Source organism: Aquarana catesbeiana, linkage group LG04 (genome assembly GCF_042186555.1).
Source record: "Aquarana catesbeiana isolate 2022-GZ linkage group LG04, ASM4218655v1, whole genome shotgun sequence".
In the NCBI taxonomy this organism is placed as follows: Eukaryota; Metazoa; Chordata; class Amphibia; order Anura; family Ranidae; genus Aquarana; species Aquarana catesbeiana.
Window position 1 is genome coordinate 106,236,890 of NC_133327.1, and position 16,482 is coordinate 106,253,371.

A 16,482-nucleotide genomic window follows, 5' to 3' on the forward strand; every position below is an offset into this window, starting at 1 on the left:
TTATATGTTTTGTACATGTACAATTTGGGATTAAAGTTGTTGACATTTGAAAAAAGCTTATTTATCAATTTTTGTATTGCATATACAGTATTTAAGGCCTCATTCGTATCCATTGGCATCATTTTATTTTTGGACTAAATTACTGGCTGTGTAGTACACTTATTTTTGAATATTTCATTTTTCAGTATAGATGCCCTGTAAGGGGTTAACTTTGGCATTCTTCATTTCCGCTTTTTGAGATTTTGAAAGTTTTCTTGGGCTCGGGTCATTGAGTGAACTCACTGAGAAGTGTGGAGAGACTGTTTTGTTGTCCATCTGCACCTTCATGTCTCACCCTTTTAGTAAACAAGGCCCACAGAACTTCCCACACTGTTTTTAATTCAAAGATATTAAAAAACGTCAGCGAGTTCATGGATGGCTATATTTCCTCAGGTAGGTTGCTGTGACAATGGGTTCCGCATCCTCTGGAGCTCGCATCAGTGGTCAGCCCAGGAGATGTTCTACCTGTGTGTCGATCACTGTAGACTGGTTTTCAATCTACAAGTGATTGTTATTTGTTGACTGAGTGGATACTATACTATCTTGATGGTGTAATACAGCCTGCTTGTCCTGTACCTCTGCTAGAATATTGTCTAGATAATGTAATATTCTTGCTGTCTGAGTTTAATGATCAAGCTAGGATAACTTTGGAAAAGGTATGTGGTGATGTGTACAGTCCAGAAGGGGGCAAACAAAGGTTTATAACTTCTGGTACTATTTTCCAGCATGGTCCATCCAGGTTGGAACCTCTTCTGCCTGATTATGTTCCTGTCCTGTGGGATCATTCCAGATTTCACTCCAGTCGCTTTGGACATGGTTCCATCTAGTCTTTTTTCTCCAAAAAGTGTATGGTATTTTACACCAATCATTCTTGGAGAAACGGTCAACCGTCAAAGGCCATAGTACCCATTTTCTGGTCACTCTGTACAACATATGGTGAGAGGAAGCTCTAATAAAATTTATGGCTGCCTCTCCTAAATACTCCACTGACTATTTCAATTGGTTCTCACTCCTGAACAGACTGCAAATATAAGGATATCAAGTCATACTCTCATAGCCATCACTACTGCTGTTGGGGACTACCATTGACTGACACCCATTTCCTCATGTTAGACACATTTTTTTAATATTACTTTTTATTCTTCAGGTAAGAATATCTTTAAATGTCACTGCTTCATCTAGAGGTAAAGTGATGCAAGGTACAGTCTTTGAAGGTTTCATTTTGCCAGGTGGCTGTTTAAGGATGATTTAAGGTCCACTATAGCCCATTCATTATACACCAGGGCTTTTATTTTCTCAATAAATGGAAGAGTGTTCTTTGTAAGATGCTATTAGTGATTTTTTACCTCTTATGAGACTGAGATGGCTCTCCCCACTGTAAGGGTTTTTTTTTACATAAGGCTGGACCAGCAAGAAGTCAAAGCTTGCTACATATTGATCCTCCATGTTCTCATCTGAGAAATGCCCTGAGGAGTCGAGTTCCAAATGACTTGGCAAATCTGTGGCTGAATCTACAGCCTATGTCACAGCTGTGAAAGAAACCATATTGCTCAAGGTTGAAATGGTAGTGAAGACTTTCAGTTCATTGTGTACTGCTTGCCTTATAAGTGATACCACCTATTTAATTGTTCATGTCTTTTTTATGTGAAGCATTAATCAGTTTTTCGCAGTGTTCGAGCATGACAACTGGGTGTGGAAAATAACGCACATTAGGATTCTGATTCCTTTGAGCTTGTCCTAATCTTTGGTCAGACCTAGAAGGGCTAAGACCACATAAATACTTATAACCTGGAGTACTATGGATGCTCTGGATGGTCCTAACAAGGTGACTGTCAATATTATCAAATATTCTTTCCTAGCTGTTAATCTGAAGGGGATGACTAGGTATAGAACAAAATTAATTACTTAACTGCACCATAACAAAAAGCTGTACTCTGTTTTTTCCAGCAATCAAACCACACTATTACCGAGACCCCAGGTTTTAAATAGCATGAGTATAGCCCCAGTTTATGACATGAACACGCCTGCCATTCTGCAGTCAAAAAAGCATCTCCACACGTCAGTAAAATGCCAATTCTATCCCTGGTGTCTGTAATATAATTCCTAAAAAGAAAATGAGTCTTTCTGCACTCTAACGTCCAGGCACATCAAACTTTGACATGGAGAAGTATGGAAAAAGAGTGCTTGGATATTGGCTCCCAAACTGGTCCTTCTAGGAGGTCTTAATTCCAGTGGAGTGGACCAGGAGGGAGTTTGGGGACAACAGCCTTGGTACAGATGAATACAAGATACTATATGTCACAGTAATGGATGTGAGTCGGGATGCTTCCACGATGCATGTAAAAAATACCTTTTTTCTCCCCTTTCATGTGACTTTTTATAAACATATTGTTTCGAAATAGTGTTGTACTCAATTTACTTCTGTCATTGTACCAAGAACATTAGAATTTTTCCTGTTATTTTTGTAACTTCTGTTCTTGTCTTTGTTCCTTTCCTCTCTGTTTTATATATCTTGCTGAGTCTGTATGTACTAATTGTTCAGTGTGTTTGTATACCTTGAGTTCTAACTGTCATGCACCAATCCTGCCCCCGCCAGCTGATTGGCTCTTTAAAACCTGTCAAACTTAATTCCATTTCCTGCCTGCATTACCAGCTTACAGCCGCCAGTGTAAAAAACATCCCTGTACCATGATTGTGCATACTTGAAAAAGGAGGCAGGGCCTCTGAAACGCACTGTATATGCCCCCTTACATTCTCGATGCTTGTTGCTTTGGTCCAGGGAGACACAGCTGCCAACTCCTCTTGGCGGCTCTGGAAATCCATGCATGACAGCTGGTCTTGCAGTCAGCCGGCTGTGCTGCTCACAGTTCTCTCACTAGAAGCAAAACCTTGTTTATTTACATGTAAGTGTGCTTTTATTTCTCCAATAAATGACGACATGCTTGTGCTGTGGCCACTTTTCTGTCTTCTGTAATATAATTCCGCCAAGTGAAAAGGGAAATGGCAGATCGCTACTAAGAACATGTAGAGGGTGTTCCACTCATATGCTGGAACCTTCAAGCATGTCCTAGCCTGCCCAGCTGACAAAAAACTTAACTAACTAAATTCACAATATATTGGAAACTAGGCATTTGTATGAGCAATCTCACCATACCATGCCTTTAGCGGGTTGCAATTTTGTACCAGGACAAATTTACCCAGATCCTCTTCACCATGATTTTAGTGTAACAGGTATGAAGATTTTCATTCACTTTTGTTTTTCACAGGAGGAGCATAAAAAGAATTGTGGCCTTGCAGGATATCAAGCATTTATTAACATACAATCCTACCCAGGATGTAGGGATAACCTGTTAATGTTATGTTATGCAAATTTCAGAAAATTAAACTTTTGTTCACAGTTTAAGATGTGCATCATTTTTAAAGTGTAAAAAAAGGAAAAATGTTTCTGCATGAAAGGTTTTTTAGATAACTTTAAGTCAGCAGTGTGTTAATGCTTAACATTGCAGTTTTCAGGTCACTGGACAGAAACACTCCAAAAATAACTTGTTTACGTACATGTACAAGTACATGTTGTAAGCTTCACTGCTTACAATTTTAAAAGGAATATGGAAATATTCAGTCTTTTTTTAAATAGAAAAGAGTTCCCCTACATAACCTATACATACAAGTGTCTCCAAATCTACTGTTGCTAGCAAACATGTGCCCGTTCACAAAAGAGTACATTTTGGCAGAATTTTTTTTGGCCCCTGAGTAATTTAGAACACATCGGTGAGCATCGCTGGCCAATCAGACAATATTTTAGTTGGGCAGCTAAGGGGTTATAGAAGACCTAAAGAGATCTGAATATAGACCACTGGGAGTCTGAACTGAAGCTTATCATAGTCCACACAATACACTGAGTTGGAGTTGGTCACGGACCATGACAGAGGAAATAGGAGATAAAATTAGGGCTAAACCAAGACCTGTGGTGTGCTAGTGGAGGTAGCTGGTTGTCTACTTGGAAGCATATTTGAGCAGAGTCAAAGTTATTCATGGCAGAGGGAGAGAAGAGCAACAGTTGACCATGGAACACTGGAACAGATGCAGAGTCATAGTTGACTGAAGAGGAAAGACAGAGAGGAGCCAGAGAGTAAGATGGTGGGGTTGAGTGATAAATATACAATTTAACCACTTCAGCCCCGAAAGGATTTACCCACTTCCTGACCAGGCCATTTTTTGCGATACGTCACTGCGTCGATTTAACTGACAATTGCGCTGTTGTGCGAAGTTGTACCCAAACGAAATTGAGGTACTTTTTTCCCACAGATAGAGCTTTCTTTTGGTGGTATTTTGCTATAATAAATATCCCCCAAAAAAAGTAAAAAAATAAAATTCTTCCTCAGTTTAGGCCAATATGTATTCTTCTACATATTTTTGGTTTAAAAAAATCCCAATTAGCGTATATTGATTGGTTTGCGCAAATGTTATCGCATCTACAAAATAGGGGATAGATTTATTGCATTTTTCTTTTTTAATTTTTTTCTTTCCTAGTAATGGCGGTGATCTGCGATTTTTAGTGGGACTGCGACATTGCGGCAGGCAGATCGGACACTTTTGACACTTTTTTGGGACCAGTGACATTTATACAGCGATCAATGTATAAAAATACACTGATTACTTTATAAATGACACTGCCAGGGAAGGGGTTAACACCAGGGGCGATCAAAGGGTTAAATGTTCCCTAGGGAGGTGTTTCTAACTGTGGGGAGAGTGGACTGACAGGGAGTAGAGAGAGATCGCTGTTTCTAATCGCTAGGAACAGCAGATCTCTCTCTACTTCCCTGACAGAATAGGGGTCTGTTTGTTTACACTGGCAGATCCCCGTTCTGCCTCTCTGTGGCGCGATCGCAGGTGGCCGACCCGTTGATTTGCTCCCCTGCTAGCGAATGGGCACGTGCACACGCCCACAGATCGCTGTGTACGCACGCAACGTACAATGACGGGGATTCACACAGGAGAGCCAGTACAGCTGCAGCGGCTGGTCGGGAAGCTATTAAATACATATGACCTGTTTTAACTATCAGAAAATGTATTATTCTGAGCAGCCAGGCTTGCTATTCATGTATTATCTCAGACAGCACAGCCAAATCCTCCACCTCTGCAGTTTGATCAATATAACCCCCCAGGCTGCTTATTGAACATTTTAAGAACAGCAGTACACTAAAGAGCCATTACTCTTTCCTTCTGTCAGCATGTTGCCTGTCAACACATGCACAGTAAGCTACATCAGAGCCCGACTGGCACCCAGACTTTTGTTTTAAACACATGCTAGTCTCCCAGCATGGGTTTAACATAAAAAAGTAGCCCTGGCTGCAATACTCACCTCCCTTCCAATGCTGTCCCCTGCAGTGCTTTCCTTAATCCACTAGAGGTCCTCAATCTTCTGGGCTCAAAAACTCCCATCATCAAAGAACATTCTGCGAGGGCAGGGCATCATGGACCCACCCCCGAGGGGGTGTCATAACAATGCCCTACACTCACATACAATCATACAGGGTCATCACATTAGAACCGCTCTCTTCATCACTGAGGACTACCTACTGCTAGAAAAGAACCAAAAAAAGGAGAAAAAGAAGACCATGTGGCACATGACCAGCCTAAAGACATCTGGAGAAGGTAAGTATGAAAAAAATAATAATTTGAGAAGTGGGGAGGTAACTGGGCTGTACATGACGTGTTCTAGATTTGCTCGGCATTCATCTTCAAACAATCCTATACTATCATGTTTACCTTTCCTCCGACAGACTCACAGGCCAGGTTATTCATCTGTACAAATTCAGGAATGCACTCTTGAACTCCATGATCTCTGGATGTTGCAGTCATCTTATAAATACCTGCTGTCTGCTCTATAAAAATATATGTATGTGCAAAAAAATTACCATTAAATTAATTACATTTTTTTTTAGAAATATTTGCAGAAACGTAATAGATTACATGGTATGAAGTAAATAATGATCAGCGCAGCTTGATGATATATATATAAAATATTAACAATGAGCGATAAATGATGTGCAAAATCGCTAATTGCTAATGATGCTGTGCAAAATAACTGAAGCAACAGTAGCCCTATGTTCATTGTAGATGAATACTAAAGTGCCTATGTTGTAACTGTGCAAAACCGCATAATGATGCTGTGTAAAAATCGCTAAAAAACAACAATAAACAGTGCTGAACAAACCAATCTGAGTATGTGCACGTAGTGTTGTGCAAATGCTATAGTGTTTCTGGGTATTAATATACTCATGTAAACGCATATTATATATTAAAGTGCCAATAGCCCTATATTCAGCGTACATAAACATAGAATGACTATGTTGCAACTGTGCAAAAATGCATGATGCTGCTATGTAAAATCGCTAAGTATATGCTAATCAGATAAGTTGCAGCTAGATCCAAAGTGTGTAAATGCACTTAAATGGTATAAAGTAAATGCTATACAGCACAGTTTAATGATATATATGGAATATTTAACAATAAGCGATAAATGGTGTACAAAATCGCTTATTGCGATTATGTAAATAAATAACGATGTTGTGCAAAATAACTGAAGCAACAGTTGCCCTATGTTCAGTGTAGATGAATGCTAAAGTGCTTATGTTGTGACTGTGCAAAAACGCATAATGGTGCTGTGTAAAAACCGCTAAAAACAACAATGAACAGTGCTGAACAAACCAATAGCCCTATGTTCAGTGTATATAAACATTAAATGACTATGTTGCAACTGTGCAAAAACGCATGATACTGCTATGTATAAAATCGATAAAAGCAACAATCAGCAGTGCTAAATAAAACAATCAGAGTGCGTGCGCTAATCGCTGTGCAAATGCAATAATGATCCTAGATATAAATGCCCTAATTCCAGTGTAACCACAAAATATGTAAAATAAATAAATAATGATGTATAATACCAATAAAACAATGCTTGTGCTAAAAATTGTGACTGTGTGCTGACAATTCCCAATATCACATAGTTACCGCAATACAGATGCAAAAGTTCACTTATTGAAAATGATAAAGTCTATGATAAATGAAAGTGCAAATAGTGCTCCAATGTGCTCTTCAAAACAGCCGCCAGTGTATCACTCTTCGTGTGTAACACTCAGTGTGTACTGGTCTCTTACCTCCATGGAAATGGTAAACAGCAATGGAGATGGGTGTGGCTGGAGATCTTTGCAGGGTGTTGTAAAGGATATCCCTCTTAAACCGTGGTATGGTGGATGGTGGCTTAGGATGTGTTCATTTCCAGCAGATATATACAAAGGATAAAGAAGAATCTCCCATAGTGTAATACTGAATAAGCTAATACATTTATTTAAAGCCAAGTGGGTACTTACAACAGTGTAAAATAAAAACAGCAAGTCTGTAAATTGTGCGGCTTTACAGGTGCCTCTGTGCGTCACTTCCGGTTCTCGTGCGGTCCGGTTACTCCCTATGCATTGCGTCACCTCACGTAACTTCTTCAGGGTATCCCCTGAAGAGCACCTGTATTTTGCACAACATCACTATTTATTTACATAATCGCAATTAGCGATTTTGTACACCATTTATCGCTTATTGTTAAATATTCCATATATATCTTTAAACTGTGCTGTATAGCATTTACTTTATACCATTTAAGTGCATTTACACACTTTGGATCTAGCTGCAACTTATCTGATTAGCATATACTTAGCGATTTTACATAGCAGCATCATGCATTTTTGCACAGTTGCAACATAGTCATTCTATGTTTATGTACACTGAACATAGGGCTATTGGCACTTTAATATATACTATGCGTTTACATTAGTATGTTAATACCCAGAAACACTATAGCATTTGCACAACACTACGTGCACATACTCAGATTGGTTTGTTCAGCACTGTTTATTGTTGTTTTTTAGCGATTTTTACACAGCATCATTATGCGGTTTTGCACAGTTACAACAGAGGCACTTTAGTATTCATCTACACTGAACATAGGGCTACTGTTGCTTCAGTTATTTTGCACAGCATCATTAGCAATTTGCATAATCGCAATTAGCAATTTTGCACATCATTTATCGCTCATTGTTAATATTTTATATATATCATCAAGCTGCGCTGATCATTATTTACTTTATACCATTTAAGTACATTTATACACTTTAGATCTAGCTGCAACTTATCAGATTAGCATATATTCACTTTGATAGCGCGAAGGATCTTACTTACATGTAATAGATTACATAACCTAGGATTGGATGTACTCAGCAATTTATCTATCTGTGGCATGGCACATCTTTTTTCATGCTCTTAGGGAGAATAGGACTTTTATGTCCATGTATAATCAACAACCAAAAGTTTAAAGAGAACCAGTCATGACTGGGTTAGTGACTCAAAGTACTAGTTAGTAGTGTGTAAAAGTTGATAACATTTAGTATTCTAAAGCAACATTTATCATAAATAATTGTGTGTTTTTTTTTTTATAATACAGTTTTTTTTCCTTTGTTGCATCACAACATTGCTGAATTCCTCCAGCATCTTTCAGCCACTTACTATGTATATACATTCCAGCTTCCACTGCACATCATTGCTCAGGACCAGCTTCCTGATAATGACAAAGGTGGACCATGCCTGTACAAAGTGGACTGACATGGCCATTTGCAGTCTTTAGCAGGGGCATATGTGACAGGGTGACAACTCAGGAGAACAACTGGAATAACAAAGTGTTGTCACCATATGAAAAGAAGTGCAGAATACAGACCTTCAGGGCAAAATAACCAGGTATTATCTCTTGGACATGTGCTGTTCATTTAGAATCTGACAAATTTTTTTATATCTGGAAATTCAGATGTATTCGAATTTCTGAATCAAAACAGGAACAAATTTAAAGGAATCCAATAATAAATAATATAATAAAACAAAATGATGTTCGAATTCAAATCAATTTGAATGAATTTGAAAACAAATTTAAAAAGTAAACATATTGCTGATTATTGCTTATTTCCTTCAAAAACTGTGTGCAAGTATACCTAAAAGAATTGATGCTTTGAAGCTAAAGGGTATTGAAATATTGACTTAATTTAGATTTTTCTTCTGTTCACTCACTTTGCATTTTTTAAACTAATAAAAATAAACAAGTAAAATATATATTTTTAAAGCATTGTCACTTTACCTTAGTTCTTCATACCTGCCTAAAACTTTTGCACAGTACTGTACATAGAAATAGCAAAAGTCAGATACATTTTATAACTTATGCCGCGTACACACGATCGGAAATGCCGCCAGCAAAACTCCGATGCGAGCTTTTTGTCAGAAAATGCGACCATGTGTATGCTCCATCTGTCTTTTGCTGGCGGAATTCCACCCAGCAAAAGATTGAGAGCATGTTAATTGGCTTCTGTCCAAAAATTGGCCCTAGTATATGAATGTGAGTTGGGGACCTTGGATTGTGGGATCCTTGAGGGTAGGGACCAATGTGAGTGTGCAATGTATGAGTGGAGCGCTTCATAAATTGATGGCACTATATGGGTACCTTAAATAAATAGGGATAATTGTAGACACGCACCCACACTCACTCAGGTTGAACTGGATGGACTGGTGTCTTTATTCAACCTTACTAACCACCATGTAACCACCATGTTCTCTGTTTTTCGTTCTGGAAAAGTTCCTATCCAAAAATGCGTTTTGTCTTTATGCAATTTGGACGCGCAAAAAAATCACGCATGCTCGGAAACAATTTGACGCATGCTTGAAAGCATTGAACTTCATTTTCTCGGCTCGTCGTAGTGTTGTATGTCACTGCGTTCTTGACGGTTGAAAGTATAGAGAACTTTTGTGTTCCTGTTTGTATGCAAGGCAAGCTTGAGCAGAATTCCGTCGGAAATTTCCGATCGTGTGTACGCGGCATTAGAACACTTCACATACTCTGAATAAACCCTATTAGTACCAAAAAGAAAAAATCAAACTGTCAATATTTCTGGTGAATTCATTTTGACATCAGTTGTGTCCAGATCAACATTTATGCCTTTTATAACCTAAGGCCCTTCAATTTTTTTTCTGTTTCAATCCTTATATTAAAGTCAGCCATAGATGATGCAATTTTTTTTTTCTGCAACCACGATCATCTTTAACTTCACTTTACCTTTGTGGCACAGTGGGAGCAAGATCTGGATAGATCCTGCGGATTGGAGCAAGGCCTGGTCTTCGATTGCTAAATGTTCGTTTAATATTGCCACTTTAGAGGCAGCATATAAAAGGGGGTTATTTACAAAAAGCAAATCCACTTTGCATTACAAGTGCACTTGTAAATGCACTGAAAGTGCACTTGGAAGTGCAGTCACTGTAGATCTAAGGGGGACATGCAAGGAAAATAAAAAACGCATTTTAGCTTGCACGTGATTGGATGAGAAAAATCAGCAGAGCTTCCCCTCATTTCAGATCTTCCCCTCAGATCTACAGTGACTGCACTTCCAAGTGCACTTTCAGTGCACTTACAAGTGCACTTGTAGTGCAAAGTGGATTTGCCTTTCGTAAATAACCCCCAAAGTGTTATTGCATTGGTATTGGGTTCCGGCCCATATTGCCCATTCTAATCTGACTTATAGTGATCGCTGCTTCTGGGGGTGTAGCCATCGTGGGGATGCTCTACATATCTGATGGACCTGCCCTCAACTGGTGGGCTTCTGGTCCCGAGTGTTTGGTCTACTGTATTCCTTGTTCCTTGTATTCCATTTAAATACTCAGAAGGAGGCTAAATTTGCTTTGTTGCATTGCCCCATTCCTGGCCTATTCGCTCGTTGTACATTTTTGATATACCTACAATAAAAAATATTGAACAAGAAACCAGTACACATTACACGAATACCGTAAGTTCTTTTCAGGAATGAGAAAAATTGTGCAGTTTGCTCCTTCAGTACAAATATAAAGCGATCTCGCGCGGTAATATAAAAATCACTCAAAACACTAGGTTAAAATCCACAAAGGGATTAATAACGTGCAAGATATTAAAGTGCAAAATATTGTAACTCCACAAAAATATGAAAGTGCAAATGGTGCAAAAAATGTGTCCAAATAGTGCTCAAAGTGCTCAAAATGATAATAAACAAAGTGAAAAAAATTGTGTGTGTGTATATATAATAATATGGAGGTCCCAAAAAATAGGCCAATGGGTAACGTCCTGCAGGTAGAATAAAAGTTCAAAACATAGTGCAGCCAATAAATAAAATATGAAACAAGCAAGTGAATAGCAATAAATTGTCCATAAAGAACTCCACAAATTGCCTCCTGGAACAATAGTCTCACAGAACTCTCACCTCATATAAATGAAGAAAATCGCATCAATGAATAAGTAGGACTCTCCACAGCTTCCTATTGGAGCCTTTTCCTGCTCACATACGCTGATGATGGGACCATAGACTAATTCTCAATCTTTAAAAATCCTCCACTGAGCAGCCATTAAAAACGAGCAAGAACAATTCAAACGAGGCTCTCAGCGCCTTCTCAAGTAACTTCCGGTGTGCGTCTGATTACGGCCACTCCATATGCGTAGTGATGAAGTCACGTGACGTGACGTAACGTGCAGGGAGTGGCCGGAATCAGACGCACACCTAATGAATCCATCCGCAACTAAACTAAATACATTTTTGTTCTGCACATGTCTATTATTTAATGAAAGCTTCAAATTTAAAAAGATTGAAAACAATGTTTAAAATTACTGTACAAGAACAATTTTTTAACATTTTAGTGATTGAGGATGACAATCCAACTCATAGGAACCTGTGCTCAAGCTTAAGCATGCAGCAGCCCACTAAATAAAAATGTTTTCAATTTGCCTATCAGTGTTCAAATGTAGATTTACAAGGGTCCCTATGCCACAAATTTTCTCTGCTGAATACTATATGGATTAAGCTGATACCAAACACTGGATTCTTGCTACATGTGTAGCAGATTTACTGATTGATGTAGAGCAAACAGCTATTGAAAGTTAAGAGCTGCAAAGGCAAATCTTCGGTCTTGACATAGTAACAGCATATCATGCCATCTTACCGTATAAGCAGGATTCCACGTACTCCGGGATCACTGTCAGTCACAGCTCAAAGCTCTTACATCGGGTGATTGAACTGGCTAAATAAATACAGAACTAGACATGTCCTAACCACCCTGTCAATCAGTTACCATACTTTATTGATTTTCTCTGAGATTTGAAAGTTAAAGTGATAGCACAGAATTACATCACGATATCTTATATTTACATGCTCCCTCTCCTAAAGCTGGGCATGTTTTTAGACATTTTTTATAATAATATAGAATTAGATATACAAAGAAATTACTTTTGTGCCGTATCACCATGTAATATTTTATATCTAATTTTACAAGAGCATGAAGTGTAATTGCTAAATTTTCTCACTGCACATCACTAACATCAATCTAAAACAGGCCAAATAAATTAAAGAATGGTCCAATTATGCATGCAGGACCTGCATAGCTGGGAACTTTTTGGAACTTGCCCAGAGACTTAGACTAATCAGTTGGCCCACTGGCAATCTTTTTCCCTCTGGCTCTGCTATAGGCTGACAGGGGTAGTGATACTACACCTTTACTCAAGCATTGCAGTGTCCTGGGGTTCCCTCACTGACCGTTGACATATTTACCTGTTATTTTGTTTTGATCTTTGGCCATTTTGATTGGCCCAGCCAAGATCCTAAGTAAGCACTGACACTAGAATTTACTTGAGTGGACTCCATTAGCAAGGAGGTAGCAGAGAGGTATAATTTGGCAAAGCATGGCTGGAGGGGAAGAATACTTTTAACTGCATCTTGAAGCTACTGTTAGGCTACCTATCAGCATGAGATGATATTTGCATGGTCTTGTTAAGGACACAATCATAATGCAGCAGACAGCCTCTGGCTGACTGCATGAACAAAGTTGACCTTCTAAAAACACTTTTGCATATGATAGCATTTGTTTCCCTGAGATAAACCTGACAGGAAGTGTACATGAATATTCAGCTTCAATGATCATGTAGGATTATGGAAAGAGCTTTTATAAGAATGATCTTTGGCACTGAGACATCAATGGTATGTCATCTGTTATGTATGGACGTAACCAAAATGGCTATTAGCATAGACAAGTTAAGTCCATTAGATATCTGTCTCTGGACAGTCATTAGAAACTTTGCTTCACGTAGGCAATACCAGTCCAGTGGAAGCCTTGGATTAGGTGCTGTTATCTAAACTGTTCTTGTAGACCCGAAAACCCAACCTCTCCTTCCATGCACACCCTGGGAAACTGTTCATTTTGACTGAAAACTGTGAAGATAAAATTTAAAGTGGTATTAAACCCAAAACCAAAAATGTAATATATTGCAGCTTATCAATCATTAGATGTGGAGGGCTGCATTCATTTTTCTTTTTTTTTAAGCTTTTATTCCCTCTGTTTTCACCTGGCGATCTGGCCAGTAACACACCTCCTGTATTAGAGTGCCTCCACTCTGGATGAAGGCCTATAAGGGCACCTTTTGGACAGCAGCATTGTCAGTCTGGAGAGAGACGAGTGATATGCCCTGTACACACGATAGGATTTTCCGATGGAAAATGTGTGATAGGACCTTGTTGTCGGAAATTCCGACCGGGTGTAGGCTCCATCACACATTTTCCATAGGAATTTCCAACACACAAAGTTTGAGAGCTTGCTATAAAATTTTCCGACAACAAAATCCGTTGTCGGAAATTCCGATTGTGTGTACACAAATCCGACACGCAAAGTGCCACACATGCTCAGAATAAATTAAGAGATGAAAGCTATTGGCTACTGCCCCGTTTATAGTCCAGTCATATGTGTTTTACATCACCGCGTTCAGAACGATCGGATTTTCTGACAACTTTGTGTGACCGTGTGTATGGAAGACAAGTTTGAGCCAACATCTGTCGGAAAAAAATCCATGGATTTTGTTGTCGGAATGTCCGATCAATGTCCGACCGTGTGTACAGGGCATTAGAAGAACTAGCAGAATTAGAAACACAAACAAATTGAAGGCAAACTTCAGCTAATAATTTATAAGCAGCAACAGTTTTCTTCTTTTAGGATATTTTTTTGTTTTTTTATAAATAAATAAAAGCTGATCATTGTCAGTGGTAATTGGTTTGTCTTATCGCTCTAGCTGCTACACCTGCAAAAGAGCATTTTCTTTTGAAAAATCAACAGATTTACCGTCAGGATCACCAAGTGAAAATAAAGGAAAGAAAGAAAAAAAAAATTTTATATAGCCACCACATCTAAGAATTGGTAAGCTGCAATATAATAAATGTTTGCTTTTGTATTTAATACCGCTTTAACTCACTATATGGGCATGGTAGTATAATCCCAAAGTGGGTCCCTTGATAGAACCCAGGACCAACTGCTGTGAAACATTCAGCTTCTACTTTTAGTTCAACATTATGTACTTATAAAGCACCATCTGCTCTGAAACATTCAACAGTTTTATTCTAACATTATGTACTTTTAAAGCATTGTCATGCCTCCAAACTTTCTGAGATTAAAAGGATTGCACCATTTATCACAAACTTTGTAGGCAAATTACAACCTTCTGCCACACTCTCGGGTACATGGACCATGAAAAAATAATACAAAAAATTATTGGTGAAGCCCACAAAAGTTTTTTCACACAAAGTTTCTTTTATACCGGCTTTTCAAAATAACAAATGCAATAACATAAAGGATACATGACAGATTAGTGTAGTATAACACTTTTGATGTTAAATAATACAGTGTTTCTAACAGGTCTACATTCATTAGACCAAAAAGAGGAACAAATGAAAAGGAAAAGGGAACAGAGGTATTTGGGGGCTGATTTAATAAAACTAGTGCACTCAGAATCTGGTGCAGTTGTACATGGTAGCCAATCAGCTTCTAACTTCAGACCTTTTAATTAAGCTTTGATAATAAAACCCGGAAGCTGATTGGTTTCTCTGCCGAGCTGCACTAGATTTTGCATTCTCCAGTTCCACAGTTCCAAGAGATTGACAGTTTGGAGCAATCTGTTGCTACAATGTCATTTTTCTGATAGAGCCTGAGCTTGGTGTTTCTCCATTACTTCCTTATATCACATTTATCTTCACTCCAGTCACCTGCATCAGTTCCAGGAGAGGCCCATTACAGGTGATATCTAGACTTTTGAGTTGGGCTTATATAAAGGACTGGCAGATTTATGTTTATTTGTAGTATTCAGTTATTAAAAAGACCATGGGGTTGTTTTACTAAAGGCTAATAGACTGTGCACTTTGCAAAGTGCAGTTGCTCCAGAGCTTAGTAAATAAGGTAAAGCTTCACTTTGCACAGAAAACCCAATCACGTGCAAGGAAAATAGAAAACATAATTGGATGATAGAGGTCTGCGTAGCTTTTGCTCATTTACTAAGCTCTGGATCAACTGCTCTTGCAGAGTGCAATTGCGCTTTGCAAAGTGCACTATGTATTTGCTTTTAGTAAATCAAGTCCTATATCACTTGTTCCCAGTGGACAAAGGACAAAGTCTCTTCCTAGCCCACCCTTACCTACTTTTCCTCATCTTCACTCTGCTCCCCAACTGTTCAATTCCTTCAGCAAAGTAACTCAATGCAAGCTACATGACAGATGATGCCAGAGCCAACATACGGTTGACATTCTCCTGCTCATGTGACAGTGTTTGGGCCCAGCAAATGGCTGCTTAGGCCCAAGAACTGCATCCTGGGAGGAGGTCACATGCTCCCCATACATGGAAGCACTGGCTATTTGGCAAGGGCTCAGATGGAGATATGGAGCAGCAAAAAAAGAAAGGTAAGTATAAGTGTGTCAGGTGGGAGTGGGCTTTCAAGAGTCCTGTCACGTTGCCAATTTAGTCTTTTTAACCTCTTGCTGACCAGCCGCCGCAGTTTTACTGCGGCAGAATGGCACGGCTGAGTGAAACGACGTTATGTTACGTCGCTTCACCTTTTGGCCACTTGGGACGCGATGACCACCGGGCTCCCGCGATCGCTCGTGACAGGGTGAGAACCGGGATCTGTGTGGGTAAACACACAGATCCCGGTTCTCAGGGGAGAGGAGATAGATCGTGTGTTCATACTATGTATGAACATCGATCTCTCTCTGCTCCTAGACAGTCCCATCCCCCCACAGTTAGAAACACACCTAGGGAACACAGTTAACCCCTTGATCACCCCCTAGTGTTAACCCCTTCCCTGCCAGTGACATTTACACAGTAATCAGTGCATTTTTATAGCACTGATCACTGTATAATTGTCAATGGTTTCAAAAATGTGTCATAAGTGTCCGATGTATCCGCCATAATGTCGCAGTCCCAATAAAAATCGCAGATCGTCGCCACTACTAGTAAAAAAAATAAAATAAAAATGCCATAAATCTATCCCCTATTTTCTAGATGCTATAACTTTTGCGCAAGCCAATC

At 39.0% G+C, this 16,482-nt stretch overlaps 1 protein-coding gene across 2 annotated transcripts in view; it reads right to left on the reverse strand.

Annotated features, from left to right (window-relative positions):
* The window catches only part of ALLC (allantoicase), a 74,909-nt gene extending 62,693 nt beyond the window's left edge, over positions 1-12,216 (reverse strand). Inside the window, exons 1-2 of one of the 2 annotated variants that reach the window (XM_073625417.1) lie at positions 12,088-12,216; positions 5,809-5,924 (exon numbers count right to left, since the gene is read on the reverse strand). In XM_073625417.1, the coding sequence (XP_073481518.1) occupies positions 5,809-5,901 (93 nt within the window). In that variant the 5' untranslated portion in view covers positions 5,902-5,924; positions 12,088-12,216. Of the gene's footprint in view, positions 1-5,808; positions 5,925-11,354; positions 11,541-12,087 lie in introns of those variants that run through there. The other variant, XM_073625418.1, reaches the window with a different exon arrangement.
* Between the last annotated feature and the right edge of the window lie 4,266 nt (positions 12,217-16,482).